Source organism: Lynx canadensis, chromosome B4, assembly GCF_007474595.2.
Source record: "Lynx canadensis isolate LIC74 chromosome B4, mLynCan4.pri.v2, whole genome shotgun sequence".
Taxonomy (NCBI): Eukaryota; Metazoa; Chordata; class Mammalia; order Carnivora; family Felidae; genus Lynx; species Lynx canadensis.
In genome coordinates, this window is record NC_044309.1 from 74,001,700 (window position 1) to 74,020,082 (window position 18,383).

The 18,383-nt window shown below is 37.3% G+C and overlaps 1 protein-coding gene across 1 annotated transcript in view; it reads right to left on the minus strand.

The window, feature by feature from the left end:
• Positions 1-18,383, minus strand: part of RPAP3 (RNA polymerase II associated protein 3) — a 49,954-nt gene that overhangs the window by 6,412 nt on the left and 25,159 nt on the right. The window contains exons 10-13 of the mRNA XM_030322441.1: positions 8,530-8,651; positions 7,065-7,135; positions 6,846-6,947; positions 273-493 (exon numbers count right to left, since the gene is read on the minus strand). Coding sequence (XP_030178301.1) covers positions 273-493; positions 6,846-6,947; positions 7,065-7,135; positions 8,530-8,651 — 516 coding nt within the window. The remainder of the gene's footprint in view (positions 1-272; positions 494-6,845; positions 6,948-7,064; positions 7,136-8,529; positions 8,652-18,383) is intronic.

Sequence of the window (18,383 nt, forward strand, 5' to 3'; positions counted from 1 at the left end):
TGAAATACATACACTGAAGTTCTAGAACAAAAACGCACAGAATCAATTTGCTCAAGATACTTTATTTCTAACTCTCCCACTATGGTATAGGAATAGCGAAACCTCTCTTACAGTTAAGTACAAATGAAAAAGAAAAACTAGAATGTGAAGTTGGGCAGTTCAAAGAATTTTGGTGATGAGCACAAACCAGAAGTCTCATCAGTAATATCAACTTTCTAGTGAATTATAACCATTCCAGATGAGTATAAAATAAGAGTATTTCTTCTACTCACGGCCGGGCTGAAGTATCGCTGATTTCTTCTATTTTCAGTACTTTTGCTTTTGGAATATCACTTGTGGGCAAAAGGTCATCTTGGCTTGAATTTTTCTTACTTGTAGCGCCTGCACTTGCTATCCCATTTGCCAGAGTAATGTTATTAGCAGCAGTATCTGGCACATCAATAGTCTGTATCAAATTACCAGTTTCTTCAATAATAACCTTCTTGAGTGGTTTCTAAAACAATTAAAATCAATTCTTTAAATCAACGTATTAGGGTTTTCTATTTTAGGATCACAAATTAAAAGGTTGCAGTGTTCTTACAGCTGATACCGGCTACGTATTTTGAGAATGTACTTGGATTTTAATTTCCCAGACTAACAGTTGTAAGTAAATTCAATTTGATGGTTAGACACACAACAGGAGTCATACTCTGAGAATATAAAGACTAAAAAGATACACAGTCCCTACCACATGGAAGTCTAAATGGGAGAAAGAAGAGATGCTCCTATACATAATTACAAGACAATGGGATGCATGCTATAAAAGGTGAAGTACAAAATGCTAAGAGAACAAGGGAGGCTTCACAGAAAAAGGACACATGAACGGCAATGTGGAAGGGCACTGCATGGTCAGTGGAAATATGAGAAGTCCAATGGGGCTGGTGCAAGGGGAGGAGTGGTGGTATGGACAAAGCCTGAAAGGCTCCTTAAAGGCAGTTTATAAAGGAATTATGCATCATGTCAAGGAGTTTGGACTTCATCCTACAGGCAACAAAGCCAAGAAAAATGACAGCCAAACCTACAGTGGGCTAACTGAAGACACGCAGAAAAAGGTCAGGCAGTTAATTAGTATTCTGTATGAAACAGACTAACATTAAAATCGAAGTCAATTTTCTAATATGTAGCAGCTGGATAAAACCAGCGAAGGATTAAAGATCTGCCAAATGTATTCACGAAGTTGGTCAGACTTGACCATATAGTTTTTAATTTAATAAAATAAATAGGGTTCACTCTTTCAGTCACTGTGTCAAACACGTTCAATTTCTTCTTAAGTTTACATATAATACTCTGTTAGTAATAAAAAATTTTTCTTCAATATAATCTAAGTGTTCATTCCAACTGTATGGTTGAACTTTAAATCAAAATGTTGTAGATATAAAAACTTTTGGGGGGCGCCTGGGTGGCTCAGTCGGTTGGTTGAGCATCCAACTTCGGCTCAGGTCATGATCTCATGGTTTGTGAGCTCAAGCCCTGCGTCAGGCTCTGGGCTGACAGCTCAGAGCCTGGAGCCTGCTTTGGATTCGGTGTCTCCCTCTCTCTCTGCCCCTCCCCTGCTCATGCTCTGTCTCTCTGTCAAAAATAAACAAAGATTAAAAAAAAAAAAACTTTTTTGACACATATACTGAACTCAATGACATACAAACTCAATGTTAAATGCAGACATTCTATTAACACAGCTAAGACTAACAGTTAACAACCAAATGTTACTGGATGAATATAACTTTTAAAAGCCATTAGCAAATTTGTTAACAGAATCACAGTAGCAGTTCTATTTAAAGTGCAATTACGTTAAGCTAAGGCCTTCGCTTTGCTGAGAAAAATCAACAGCAACAGTTTTCTATGAAGATATTAACCAAGAATGGGCATGTGTTAGTGCTGCAAAATAAACTGTCATTTCTGACAGGCAATAATCATTGAACCAAATCAATATAGTCCCATTTAAAGCCAAATCCTTTCACGGACAACAGATGTGTCAACATGATCCCAATTTTAAAATTTCCTAATCGGTGGTCTCTATTAAGTGTAGGCAGCTCCCACTGGGAGCTGCTGAGGGCTACTGATGGTTAGGGGGGCAGGGGGAATGACAGTATGCTGGTTAACAGGAGTCAAACACAAAAGATATCACTACAGAAAGATGTAAGAATATATGAAAGCTTCAATTAACCATTTTTTTAAATTAAATTTAGATGCATGACATTTTACTTAGCTCTATATGAATATGGCCATTTCAAGAAAAGGAAGAGAAAAATAATAAACAGAAAGGGAGAAAGAGATGGGAAGTACCAGGTAGAAAGGTGAAGTTTTGCTACAGGAAAACAGAGAAATGAAAATAAAGTATTTCAGCAGAGGCTATGAGATCAGGAAACGCTTCATTTACTACCACCCATTAGGGAGCCCCAGGTCCCAGATAATCTACATCACTGCTCTTCTACATTCTCTCCGGAGATTTGCCAGAAGTGCTCTCAGGCTGTCAGCCCTTGAAACAGAGACTTCCCTGGCCTAGGCTCTCACTTGACTAAAATCATCCTAGGACTCTCTCCACGTCCTGGGCTTTCCTCTCTTTCCTGACCACTTTTCCCGTGATCGGGTTCCTGAAAAGGAAATTAATATTCATTTCACCTAAAACTGCCTTAGCGTTAATCGGTATTATTTCCTTTGATCTAAACTAACCTGTGAGTTATTCTCAAGGAGAAAAAGTAAGGATCACACAGGGATTTGGTAACTGGCCCAAGACTTCAAAGTTTATGAAGGGGAACTAAAATCAACTCTTAAAAACATTACATCAAACTGCATCTTTGATTTTTTAAATAACACCCACTTTTTTACTATAGAGACCTATTATAAAAATAAACAGCAATTTTCCCTTCCCCGCTAGGATACTGATTTTGTTTGGGATCATTTACAGAATGGTTTACCTCAGATGTTTCATTTCATAGAGGTGTTTTGTTTTGTTTTGAGGTCTTCCCACAAAAGATTTAAATACATGTTGAGTTTTCAAACTATTAATATAAACTGATTTTTAAAGTGAGGGAGAAGAGAACCTAACAAATATATAAAAGCTCCTCAGGGCACACTGGCCATGGTACATCACATACACAGATATTTGGTTTACTACATGTCAATGTTTTTATAATTATGGACAACGAAGTCTGACAAAAGCTTTTTAAACCTTGTGAATTAATTTTTGTGAAAACATCTTACAAAGATGTAAAAGTTTAAACCACTTTTAATTAAACATCTGATCACCTTTACTGAAAAGAACAGAATAGCAGCACATTAACATAATGTATGAAAATGAAGACAATGTATAAAAGCTACTAGGTTTATGCCTGGCATATGAACAAGTAGTCTCAGAATAAAGTCACAGTAAGAACACTAGGGGGCGCCTGGCTGTCTCAATCAGTAGAGCATGCAACTCTTGATCTCAGGGTCCTGAGTTCAAGTCCCACGTTGGGTGTGGAATTAAAAACAACACTGGAAAAGCATTAAACTAAGAAATTCTATTACTAACCTGAAATATGAACTTGACAAACTTTCTTTGCCTTTCTTCCTTTGTAAAAGGAAGACAAAGTATCTGTTCTGACTTCCTTACAAAATTATTTCTCTCAAAGTATCTGCCATGAGTAACAGTTACTTCCAGGAGGCAGGGAGAGAATCACGAGCAGTGAGGGGCACACAGGGAGATTTTGGGGGCTGACACCTTTCAAGTTTTGACCTAGCTGATTTCATGGGTGTTCACTTTATAATTATTTTTTAAATCTTAATTTGTCTTGTGTACTCTTCTGTATATGTGAATGTTAGAAATTACCATACAGTCATATCATATATATATATACTTATATATATATATATTTGCCCTAAATGAGTAACTTTAAAGATCCAGCACAGAACAAATTGCTAAATTCAGGCCAGCTATTCCTTCTAATATTGCAGGGGGAAAAAACTGGCTTTGTTGGACTTAATGAAAAATACTACAGTATACCAAAAACAATGTGCAATGGTATATTTTTAAGGACGATTTGCATATACTACATTTTTGCCGTAGGTGCTGGTATTTTTTTTTTTTTAAGGTGTAGATATAGTACTGAGGGCTTTGCAATGTTAGGGTAATAAACCTGACTGAGGACATTTTAACGATCCTCAGGTTTCTCAGGACATACATGCGATGGGCTGTGTCATTTCCCCACACAGAGCTGGGAGCAGGTGTCTCTCAGAGAGAATGAGACTGTTTACAGCAAGGTGGACATACCACTTGTGCAAATGTGCATTGTACAAAGACCATGTGCTGGATTCTTCAAGCCACGAGGCACACCTCTAACTTTATTTCCAGCTGACTGAGCCCCAGGCTGTCCACAGTTGTTTGATGAGTTATGAAAACACCCGAACCAGGGCCCTGTGGTGTCTTCACTAAGTAAAAGGGACAGGTCTCCCCCTTATCCTTGGGGGTCACCTGAACATCTGAAAAACTCTCTGCTTCTGATCAGGGACCTGAGAGTAGAGAGTTTAAGATGGTGAAGGAATAAATGGGGGTTCGTTTTAATTCTGCACAATCTATGCAAATCACAATAGGCCTCCAGTCCTCCTAGGGCCTTTATCAGATCCAGAAGCTGGTGCTGCTCCCGTGAGGAACAGCAGCTCTGTCTCTACCAAGGGTACAGAGGACAAGAGAAACGCTGCGGTCATTTTCAGTTGTGACTCTTCCGGGAAACCTTCATCTTTTTGGACAGCACCCTCTCCTGGCCTTACCTCTGTTTTGTGTGTTGTGTGGTGTGTCTGCTGCGTTACTTATTTTCAAAGTCCAAACTCTTAGCTCAGGAGCCTCCAGGCTTCTCTGTTTTCAGCTTGTTGTCTTGGTTGTGCCTCCAGAAGCCAAAAGCACTTAAAGGCTGAGGACCTTAGGGCTTTTACCGCGCATTTCTGGGAATAACAACGAGGATGGCACCACACTCCATACTGAAGTCTCATGGCCTGGCTGACTCCCAAGAACTCCTCTATGTGGGATCGTTGTTGTTTGCTCCTTTCCTGTCTCCAGTGAGACAATTAACCTGTTCAGAATGTCTGCGGTAATCCTCACAACTGGAAAATGTGAAACCTCATCCCTCCAACTTTACATTGTGTGCTTTGTGCCATTTTGAATGGTCTTAGGTAAATTTCCTAACTCATCACTGCTCCTTCTCTGGTGGCAGATGCGCTACATGGAATCCCTCCAGTTGTACCCTGGGTAAAAATATGCTTAATTATCAGAAGTCACCCAATTATCAGAAGTCTAGTATTTGTGCTAGAAAATGTACACTGGAAATGGAAGTTATGAAGAAAGAAAATCAGTTAAAACTGCAGGGCCAGTTCCCCACAAAGTCCTTCAGTTGCGTTCACATGAGCACGTTCTGCTGTGTCCTGAGTCACTGTTAGAACGGATACCACCCCTCGTGATACATCATGGGAGTTTTATACTAGAAGCTGAAACACATCTGTGTTGACCCTATCATTTAGAATTTTTGTCTTTTTCCATAGAATATAATCACTGTGTCTCACAGTGTACTTAAAAATCAGAATTGACAAATTAACATAAATATAACTGAGCTTAGTTAACATTTATAAGTAACACGCTCCTCTCAGAAAACACGTTCTCAGTTCCCCTGTAAGACTCCAGACATCCCTATCCAACCAGAGGTCTGAGGCCATTGACAGAACTTCCAGAGAAGACTTCTTTGTCTTGGAGGGACACAGAGGGAGGTCAGGGCTGACAGGCAGAACTTTTCCATGGGAGTGGCTATGATTCCACGTGCAGAGTATGGGCTTTTGATTCCCATTCGTTCTCTTCTCAATATACAAACAACAACCTTCTGTGGCCACGGAGAGGGAGGGATGCGAATGCCTGTCTGAAATGCTACTTTATTAGTCTGTAATTACTTGTGTTCATCCTCTAGGATGCGACCCCTTGCTGTTCTACATTCGCAAACATGAGCAGTGACGGGTGGTGACAGTCGTTTAACCTCCTGGCATCTATTCCCCCAAGCTGTAGGTGACACCCAGTGGGAAGGGTAGCGTTTTCTGGCACTGATGCTGCTCTCTTGCAACCTGGTGGTTGGAAAGGTGGCAGGTGCTGACACCTGCTTCTTTGGGTTTCAGCTGCTGCTGGTATTGGTTCTTCTGTCATATCAACATAGCTTTCACTTCTGTTCTGCAGGTCAATATGGATGCAAGAGAACTTCCTCCCTTACCAGGACCATCCTGCACGTCCTACTCCATGCCCCCCCCTCATCACCATTCATGCGCTACAAGCCACCTGTACCTCCCACATCTTGGTGGCCCCGGGGAGTGCACCTACCACCTCCACCTGCAGAGGATGTGAACAGTAGGAGTTGACATGCAAAGCACATTCACCTTATTTCTGTTGTGGTTGAACTCAGGTGCTGATTTTAGATCAAACCCCACACAAGATGCAAAGCTCTTATAATAGAATCATAATCTCGAACAAGAATGGTACTAGCAATTAAAAATATTTAATTATAAAATGTAAAACGACTTCAAATATCTTTAATATCAGAAAACATATGGAAATATTTAAATTTATACCGCTAAATTAAGTCACTGAAAAAGTTATACCAGAATTCTAAATAGCTGAATTTTCTCCAGTTTTATTATGTCAATAATCCTAAGAAGTGTTTTTTAAAGATTCTAAAAATGGTCCTAAGAACTTTCAACATTTCAGAGTTTATTAATTCAACAGTTTGTTTCCAACTCTTATTAATACAACACTGATACTTAAAATGGAAAAAACCGAAAGAAAAGTGCTTTTCACTTACAGTTGACCCAAGATGAGATGGATTATCAACAGGTTTTATCACGTTTTGCCTTTGTGCAGAATCGAGAAAAACATCATCCCAGTGTCCTTTCTCAATTAAGTCCTTGAAAATAAATTTGTAAGCATGACTATCAAAATATCCTCAAGTTATTTATGTTAACAGATAATGTGTTTCTGTTTCAGAAAATAAGACCGTATTTTGGTGAAAAGAACACATTACCTTTTTAATTTTGGAAAGTTCAGTTACTGCTTGCTTATTCCCAGGTTCCAGAAGTAAAACAGTTTCAAAATCTAAAGTGAATTTTTAAGAACTACAATAAATTAGTGAAAATACTTTATGGAGTTCAAGACATGATACATTTAGTTAATAACCATGTTTATCTCAAGAAGTTTTACTCAGGATGCTAGAAACAGGGGAGCAACAGTAAGAGCTAAGCATTTACTAAGTGCTATTCTAGTTACTTTATGTGAATTCTCATGTAACCCTCATCACAACGCCACTTTACAGATGATACAAATAAGACCTAGAGGTCATCTAACTCACCAAAGCTCACACACTATTAAAGAATGACAGGGTCACTCAGCAAATGTAAGATAGAATCTAAGAGACCATATAATGGAATATTGTTCAGCCTTAAACCTTGAAGACATTATGCTAAGTGAAATAAGCCAGACACACTCCCTCTCTCTCTACCCCTCCCCCATTCATGCTCTGTCTCTCTCGGTCTCAAAAATAAATAAACGTTAAAAAAATAAAAAAAAAAAAGAAATAAGCCAGACACAAAATGACAAATATTGCATGATTCGACTTATATAATGTATGTAGAATAGTCAAATTCATAGATAGAAAGTAGAATGGTGGTTTACCAAGGGCTGGAAGCGGGGGGGCCAAGAAGTTCTTATTTAATGGGGAGATTTTCAGGATTAGATGATGAAAAAGTTCTCAAGATGTCTGGTAGTGATGCTTGCACAACAGTGTGAACGTACTTAATGCTACTGAACTGTACACTTAAAAAGGGTTAAGATGGTAAATTTTGTTCACGTTATGTATATTTTACTACCATTTTTTAAATGCATGAGCTACAGCTAAAGCCAGGCTTAGAGAGAAACTGTCATATTTAAATGCACATATGAGAAAAGGCGGCTGAAAATCTAAGTACTGATGTCAAAGTATTAGAATACACGCAAATTAAACCTAAACAAAGCTGAAGAAAGAGCAGAAATAAAATGAAACAGAAAACACACACAATAAAACCAAGTTGGTTCTTTAAAGAAACTAACAGAATGAATACTTAAAATCTGACAGATCCTGGAAAAATAATTAGTACCAAGAATAAAAAGGCGCATCACTCCAGATTCCACATTATCCTCTAACCCTGAACAGCTGATCCCCTTCCCTTTTCTTTCTGCCTTTTCCTTTTCACTGATAATTCAAATTATTCATTAATTTCCACTGGCAGTTAGCCAGATTAGACTATATGCTATTAAAGTAAAAGATAATCAGGTCCACTACGGAAGCCATATTCCTCCAAATATGCAAACTATGAATGATCTAAACTGAAAGAAAATTTACTTCTCTAAGTTCTGTATTCTTGAACCCTGGAAAAGCTACATGAATCTCTGCTTCTGTAACTTGGCAGTCTCATCAGGACAAGTGAGTGACAGTTGTCATAAAACAGTCGTACCTTGTTTGGCATCATTTAACTTTCCCAAAAATGTTCTTGCCGTTCCTCTCCTGGCAAAAGCTTTAGAGTATGAGCCGTCTAATAAAATAGCTTGTGTGCAGTCTTTTTCAGCTTCTTCATATCTATTAAACACGACAAAATTACCAACTGGAAAATGCAGCTTATAGAAAAACTTCACATAAACTGGAGTTTCTAATGTAAAAAGCAGACATATTATTTCAACTAAAAACTCCCAAATCTGTCTTTGAAGGAAGACCATTTCTTTTTTATTCTTCATTCTCACCAAAACTTGGGATCATCTGGTAAGGAGGGAAAAGGTACCAGATTAAAAGAAAGCCAGAAAAAAGTGTGCTGGAAGGATGCGATAGAATGATGGTAAAGCACAAGCAGAGCAGACGAAAGAATCCCACTGCTGGCAGCCTACCTCCCCTCTAACTTTACGTGCAGTACACATAAGTACTACACTAACAATTAGAACTGGCACTAATTTTCAAATACAACTTCATGAATATTTACCCACAATAGACACCACCTAAGGAAAACAAGACCATGGGACCTAGGACTCCTTATATCATCTAACGCTTTTTCATAAATTCTACTCAACCATGCAACCAGCTATCAATTCAGTCAGACTGGGTAGTGCTCTATAAAAACAAAAAGCTAAGGAGACCTTAAAAAAAAACCCAAAAACTTAAGACCCTCCTATATTTGAAAATGACATTAATGAATTACTGTAAATTTATTTGGCATGATAATTGTATTGTGGTTATGTACAAAAACTCCTTTAGGGATGAGATGTCATAATACCTATGATTTGCTTTACAATAATTCAGAGGGAAAAAAGCTAAATGTAACAAAAAAAAGTACGGCTTGTTAAAACTAGATGATTTGGTACATGAAGTTTATTGTATTACTTTCATGAAAGCTGCAAAAATTTCATAATAAAAATATTCTAAAACAGGAGAATCTCCTGTGATTACATTCTCCCCAAGGCCTACATGACTGCTATCCTACCCTTGAAACAAGACCTCCTAAGAACAAAATAAAATTTCTAATGAACTTAAACATCCCTTAATCCTTTAATTCGCTTTTCAATGAAAGAAAGTATGTCTGTATATGTGCAAATGTGTGTGCCCTATGCCTCTACCAATATATTTTCTACTTTGCTGATTAGGTCATTCTCCCATTCAAGACATGAGCATGGCCCCCTCACTTTTCAGGGTACAGTACTTTAAAGAGCACAAAGCCAAGGGCTTGTCTGGCTCTCCAGCCTTATCTCTATCACTGGACCCTGCATAACAGTCATAATACGAACCACTTGCCCTTTCAGAAGTTACATGAACTTTTCCACTCTTGTGCCTTTATACCTGAACTGGGACACTCAACCTATTTTTCACCTCTCAACCTATTATTCACTCTCACTGATCAAAATAATGTATCTCTAATTGTGTCTATTTTTTAAATTTTTAATATCTATTCATTCTTGAGAGAGAGAGAGAGAGAGAGAGAGCGCGGGCGGGCGGGCAAGGGGCAGAGAGAGACGGAGACACAGAATCCATAGCAGGCTCCAGGCTCCGAGCTGTCAGCACAGAGCCCAACACAGGACTCGAACCCACAAACCACGAGATCATGACCTGAACCAAAGTTAGATGCTTAATCGACTGAGCCACCTAGGCACCCCATGTTTGTCTGTTAGTTTAAATGAGGATATATATAAACAAAATTTACTTATATAACAGGAGTTCCTAACCTGAGGTCCTTTGAGAGATGTGAAAAGCTGAATGGAAAAAATACTACATGCTTATTTTCAGTTACTTACTTTAAATGGGATTTAGCTTTTCTTTCCATTATAACTGCAGACAATAAACCATGGTAGCAAAAGCAGTAGGTGATTTTACACTAATAAGTATCACTGATATTTTCATATCACATTACAACTGTTACAAACATCTCAAAATACTATTTATGCTCACCACTATTTCAGAATTACAGTAGTAATTTAACCTGCTGTTTGTTTGTATGTGATCACAGAATCCCTGTTTATAAATGCTCCTATGACCTAACTGGCCAACTATCGGGCAACTCTGTCCCTAGCAGTCATTCAGATGCCAAAGAGTAAGGTCATGTGTTATCACACTGGGAACACAATCATCTGTGCACCTTTTTGGGTATTTCCTATCCACACTTATCAGTTCATCAGTATGTGGAAGAAGATGTCACAGATCACCCCAAACCTAAAGTTTCACATTATGTCTTTAAAAAAAATTTTTAGCTTGAAATTTACCTGTATTTTTTTTAAAGTAGGCTCCATGTCCAGCATAGAACCTGAACTCACAGACCTGAGATCAAGACCTGAGCTGAGATCAAGAAGTCAGACACTTCACCAACTGAGCCACCCCAGCACCCCGAATTCGCCTATGTTTTAAATGTAGTTTCTCATTTTGTTGTGGTATGTATATCACTGTATCACAAATTTTTAAAAACTGTTTCAATAAAATTGGTTTCCTTTGTACTCTCAAATGTATAATTATACATGGGAAAATACTATTCTGAAGAAGGTTCCCCATGCAGCCAAAGGGGTCCATGGCACCAAGGTAACTCCGAATCCCTATTTTAAGTATTTACATGTTTTTTTCTTAAATTCTGTCACTAGTGTATAAAATATTATTACAACAGATATAAAGAACCATGAGACACAGTTTCTGCCATCAGATATTATCCTGATTGTTCAACTTGGAACCCCTGAGTACATCCCGAACAGTTGTTTAGTACCATAGGACCAAGTTTTAGCTGTATATATATAATCAATCAGCTTATCTCAATGGCAACAATTCTCTTTTGTGATGTATGGATATGCATATATAAAACACTTCCAGATAAAAATGTGCCCAAAAGGTTCTGAGGTTAAAATAATTTTTAGGGACACCTGGGTGGCTCAGTCAGTTAAGCATCCGACTTCGGCTCAGGTCACGATCTCACAGCTTATGAGTTTGAGCCCTACATCGGGCTCTGTTACTGACAGCTCAGAACCTGAAGCCTGTGTCTCCCTCTCTCCCTGCCCCTCCCCACTCAAGCTGTCTCTCTCAATAAACATTAAAAAGATTTAATAATTTTTAAATCATTAATTCAGAATAACACGCATGAAACAATTAATGTTAAATTGTGTAATGGCAGACTATTAAAAGTGGGAAAAGGGGTGCCTGGGTGGCTCAGTCGGTTAAGCATCCGACTTCAGCTCAGGTCACGATCTCGCGGTCCGTGAGTTCGAGCCCCGCGTCGGGCTCTGGGCTGATGGCTCAGAGCCTGGAGCCTGCTTCCATTCTGTGTCTCCCCCTCTCTCTGCCCCTCCCCCGTTCATGCTCTGTCTCTGTCTCAAAAATAAATAAAACGTTAAAAAAAAAATTTTTTTTAAATAAATAAATAAAAGTGGGAAAATAGGGGCACCTGGGTGGCTCAGTCAGTTGAGCATCCGACTTTGGCTCAGGTCATGATCTCACAGCTCATGAGTTCGAGCCCCGCGTCGGGCTCTGTGCTGACAGCTCAGAGCCTGAAGCCTGCTTGGGATGCTGTGTCTCCCTCTCTCTCTGCCCCTAACCCACTCGCATTCTGCCTCTGTTTCTCTCAAAAATAAACAAACATTAAAAAAAAACAAAAATAGTGGGAAAATAATAACAAGAGCTAATATTTACCGAATACATACTGATATTCAGTCTCTCTCTCTCTCTCATTTAAATTTAATGCTCAGCTGCTTCTGATTCTGTGTCTCTCTCTCTGCCCCTACCCCACTTATGCTCTCTCTCTCTGTGAAAAATAAACATTAAAAAAAAAATTTTTTTAATAAAAAATAAATTTAATGCTCAGGAGTAAATAAATTATATTTTACTTAATTGTCTATCTAATAAGCCAATTTATGGTAAATTTCATTTTCACCCTGAAAAGCTATTAAGTACATCCAACACTTACCTCTGAATCTTCAGATAGGCCATTGCTCTGTTAGCCGGAAGAAGGGCATTAGTGCCATCTGCTGCTATTCCCCGAGTGTAGCATTCAATTGCCCTTTCGTATTTCCCCTCTTTGAAAAATCCATTCCCCTATCATTTTGGAGAGAAATATAAAGAAGAACGAAAAAAAATGCCAAAAAGTTAGTTGAATTCAAATCTTAAGTAAACACTACAAGAATACTCAACAATATTAAACCAGTAATTAAAGTATATTTTAATGTTAAAAATCTAGTCCATGATATATGCTTTAGAATGTTAGTTTAGGTGGTTTTTTGTAATGGCATTCTTCTCTTTTCAGAACTAAAAAGAAACATACACTACTATACTACTTTGCAGCATTAACCATTATTCTACTAATTAAATGTTAAAGCTTAAATTTAAAAACACATTGTAATATAGGCTCAAATATTATACTCTAGTTATACCAAAGGTTGCACAATAGAATTTCATAACCCAAGTAATTTTTGTGAAAGGACAGAGTACCAAAATTGTACAGTTCATTCTTTGGTAACATTAACATGTCTAAACACAGGATAAATTAAACCATATTAGAATGTGCATACCAGATTACCCTGTAACATTCATTTATAGGCTTATCACAATCAATAATCATTCCATAAGTATTTATTAAAAATCTTCTGTGGATCCATGAAAAACTATAGATGTATTAAATTAAATCTCAACTCACAATTTCTAAACAAATTTATCAGAAACAGTCTAGTGTGAATTAGCGGAAAAATAATTATATATAAGAATGAACTGTAACTTATTTCTATGCTAAATTTACATCTATATGTAAATATGTTAAAATAATCAGAGTAATTTGCTCCCTAAACTATGTTTTTTTTTTTTTTAATTATGTGCCAAGTCATCAATTACTCAAGTTTTGAATTATAAGCTCCAGAGGTTTTTAGTGTAATTTGCAACTCCTACGAAGAATTTAAATATTAGAGAAGACAGAAACAGACGAACAAGAAACAAAGAGCAAATTCAACAAAACATATGTATGTTGAAATCCCTCTGGATTACCAGATCTTTCTGTGAAATGGCCTGCTGCTTATTCTGTTGCTGTTCAATTTGCTTTTTCTCTTCTTCAGTTGTCTTAATCATCGTATCAGCTCCCTTTGGGCATGAATTTTCTTTGGATGCTAAAGCCTAGGAGACACAGTAGTCCACTAAAATAAAACAAGTAATACAAGATGCATACATATTTCATTGTGAAATACTAAATTACTCAAATATATTAGAATTTCTACATTTCAAATTAATACTGAAATAATATCTTTTACTCTAATTCAAAATCTAATTCAAATTAAAAAACAAAACAAATACATAATAAATTTAATACACATCTTATTCCAATTAAAATCACTAATGGTAGTTGTTCATTTATTTATCCAACAAATATTTACTGAAATTCTACACAGGCCAGGCACCATCCTAGAAACTATTTTCAAAAATAAACGGATAATCAAGACATCACCAAATTTCTCAAACTTCATATTCACAGTCATTACTTGACCTCAGACAAAATACAAAAATATATAACACAGTTCACAATTATAAGACAGTTGATACATTTATCAACAGATTTTATGTGCTATAAGTAATGGCAATATTTAAAAGCAGATTTTCCCCAATCATTGTCACTTTTTTCTCAAAGTTTCAATGCACAGCACAATAATTATAACTCTGATTCAACAGCAAAGTGAAAGGAATATGTAACTGTACACTATAATTTGACAAAAAACTTTTTAAGTATTTTCTTACTGTTAAAAAATTAGTATTGTTTTTGCTAAGATATAAACTATAAAGACAGAACAACTTAAAACTAACAAAATCAAAGAAATATGCAAAAACTTAGTACAGAAATAAAAGCACAAGCCAAAAAGAAAAATTATGGGGATAAAGAAAAATAATTGTCATCTGGGAAAAAATAAAGCAGCAGGAGTTGAAAAACCTCCAGTGATTTTTTTTTGAAGATTTTAAGTAATCTCTACACCAACAGTGAGGCTCAAACTCACAACCCCAAAATCAAGAGTCTTATACTCTATACCAAGTGGGCCAGTCAGGTGTCTCTCAGATGACTTTTTTAAATGATGATTCCTAGGGATCCTGAACTATTCTACTTCTTCTAGCTTGCAAATTTGTTTAGTAAAACTGTACAGTACAAAGAATTAAAATTTTAAAAAGTCTATATTAAGTAATCTATGGTACAAAGACTATGCAAAAACCTTTACTTCATCAAATAAACGTTAAGTAATGCACTTAAATAACTATGTTTTACCTGATTAATTTTCCTGAGTTCATTCGTTGCTTCAAAGTTATTTGGTTCTAGTTCTAATACTTTTTCATAATCTAAGTAAATTTGAAGATAAAGAATATGTGAAAGACAAGATATTAAAAAATTCCATAGAACAATCATTTGCTACATGTGACAAACAGGCATGCATCCTGCAGCAAAATTACAAGGAACCAAGAAATACTAACCAACAGGAGGTTACTGGACTATCTCCATTCTCCACCAAGACAAACAAAATCCTAACAGAATCCCTTGCAAATCACCCTCTTCCACCAGCCCCAGGAAGGACACTTACTATCATTAAGTTGTAGATCTTAAAACCAGAAACAGCAGAATCCTATTAGATTATCAACTTTATTCAGATTTTATGATTTATAGTACACAAACTTATTTTATGGAGTAACAAAAGGCTTAGACTTTACAAATGAAGAAAAACATGTCAAGGACTCTATGTGCCGTGCCTCTCTGCCTCACGATATCCAACAAGATGCTTTAATCCCTATTTTACGGCTGAAAAACTGAAAATCATTGCGGACCCACAACCTTCTCCTTGGTCACATAGCTAATACACAGTGGAGTAAGAATTTGAACCAAAGTCTGATTGGTGGCAAATAATGCATTCCTTCCCAAAGTAGCAAAAATGAGATTTCTTCAAATACAGAAAGCTCTCTGAGGGTAGTAACTGTGATTACCTAGTATTCTTTGTATAGCATCTGTTAAATTAAACTATTAAAGAGTGTTTTAGATAATAATAAGATGAAAATATTAATACCTTTTTTGGCATCCTCTAACTTTTGCAAAGCAAATCGAGCAGCACCTCGTCTTGTATAAGCCTTGGTGTAACTTCTATTCAAGGCAATTGCTAAATTACAATCAGACTCAGCAACAGCAAATCTGCAATTTAAAAAGTTGAAGTTAATAATATTCATTTGTCAAACCAAAACTTCAAAATTTGTTTCTGAAATCCCATCTTCTTTTATTTACTTAAGGCTACTGAAAAGCATTAATTCATGATGGTGAGATGTAAGTAACATTCCCTCTAAAGGAAAAAGAATGCCCACTACCACTGCTTTCTGTCAGTATTATATTAGAGGTCCTGGCTAATGCAGTTTCACAAGAAAGAAATATACAGCTAAAAGACTGGAGAGGAACAAAACTCAGATGATGTGATGGTCTACCTAAAAAACTCAAAACAATCTGGAGACACTGTTAGTAATAATGAAAGTTTGCAAGGTGACTGCTTTACTAAAGATAAGCAACAACAACAACAACAAAAAAAACAGAAATAAATCTAACAAAAGATATGTAAGACCCATATGCAGAACATTTGAAGACTGTCTTCAAAAACATTAAAGACTTAAGTGAAGACGTATCATATTCATGATTTACACTAAGTCACAAAACCATAGCAATATAATTCTCTCCAAACTGATCTATAAATCCAAAGCAATTAGAATCAAAATACCTACAGAATTTTTCAAGGAGTTTAACAAGATGATTCCGGTATTTACACTGATAAGCGAAAGTCCAAGAATACCCAAGACATTCCCAAAAAATAATAAGGTAAGAATACATGTCCTATGCCAAATATGGAGACTTATTATAATGCTATAGCAATTAAAGGTAGTATGGAATGAGTTATACGGATAGGCAACAGATCAACTGGAGAACAGAATGATGAAAAAGAGATCCATGTGGGGCACCTAGGTGGCTCAGTGGGTTGAGCTCAGTGGATTTCGGTTCATGGTCTCATGGTTTAGGAGACTGAACTCCACATCAGGCTCTGTGCTGACAGTGCGGAGTCTGCTTAGCATTTTCTCTCTCTCCCTGCCCCTCCCTTGCCCTCTCTTGCTATCAAAATAAGTAAATAAACATAAAAAAAAAAAAAAAAAGAAAAAGAGATCCATGCAAACTAAGCATACGACAAGGTGGCACTGCAGATCCATGGGGAAAGTGTGGATCTTCAATAAATAAGACTGACATGACTGAAACAGTCATATGAAAAGATATGAAATTAGACTTCTACCTTCAGCATACATAAAGACTTAAACATGAAAATTGAAACTTAAAAACTTTTAGAAGAAAATAAAGAAGACTATTATGAGTTCAGCATGGGAAACTATTGTTGTAACAAATTATATTTTTAAAGTGCTAACCTCTAAAAAAAAAAAATCAATAAATTGAAATATATTAAAATTAAGAATTTCTGCTCATTGATACTTCACAGAGAAAGAAAAAAAGCAAAGCTGCAGATTGGGGGAAAATAATTATTATAAACAAAACACTGAAGGATTAGTATCCCGAAAGAATTCTTAAAAATCAATAGAAAAACAGACTTACAGAAAAATGCCCAAAAGACAAAACAGGCATTTCACAGGGAAACAAAGGAATACAGGTGGCAAATAAATATGTAAGATGTTCAACCTCATTAGCAGTTGTGGAAATGCAAATTAAGACCAAGGTGAATTACCATTTTGCACCCACTTGACTGAAAACAATTAAGAAGCCCGATTCTACCAGTGTTGGTAAAGACACGGAGCAAGCATCCACACATACTCCTAATGAGAACATAAACTTATACAACTACCTTTGCATTACTTGTACAACTGGTCATCACCATGTAAGTAGAACATATATATACATCCTGGGACCCAACCCCAAGAAACCTACAAAACTGTCAACATTATCACTGCTTTAAGGAAAGGAGAAAAGGGTGGTAGGGAGGGAGAGAAGGGGGGAAAAAGGGAGAAGAAAAGGAAAGAGTGAAAGAAAGGAGGCAACCAACAATCCAGCACCAGGAAAATGGATATAGGGAGGAAGCCCTGGTGGTGAAAAAAGATAAGAGAGAGGAGAGCACACGGGGAAACGCACGGGGAGAACACTTCCCCAAAGCCACTGGTTTGGAAAACAAGGGACTAATTTTCTAGTTTCTGCAACCAGCAGGGCTCAAAGCCAGGAGTTTTAGAGGTCATAGGGCAGGGCTGGGATAGAGCCCTGAAGGGCACTGCCCTACTCCTGGAGGGCAGGCAGGCAAACAACCCTGGGGCAGACAGTACAGTGATCTGAGGATCCCCTAAAATTGTTCCCTCTTCTTGGAGCACATCTGAGAGGTGGCTTTCAAAAAGGGGCCTCTCTGGGGATGAAAGAACCATTTCCATCCCCCCACACCTCTCAGCGTAGGCACAGAGACACTGACTGAGGGCAGCTAACCCAGACACTGGCTATTTAACCTGCTTTGCTCCAAATCCCATGACCCTGAGCTACAGCGATTGCCCTTCTTGGTCAAAACTGCATCCATCCCAGCACAGTGAGACCCTCCTCCAGAAGACCAGCGAGGGTCCCCACTAGACCAGGTCCCTAAAGTCTGGAGTTTTAAAAGTCAGCAGCCTTGGCTACAACAGAGCCCAAAGTGCACTGCACTGTTCCAGGCAGGCAACATGGAAAGAGCATGAAACCAGCAATCTGAAAACCACCTGGGATGCACAAGGGAAAATTATTTGCTCTTCTGGAATGCTTCCCTGAGAGCACAGAGACCCCTCTCTGAGGACAAA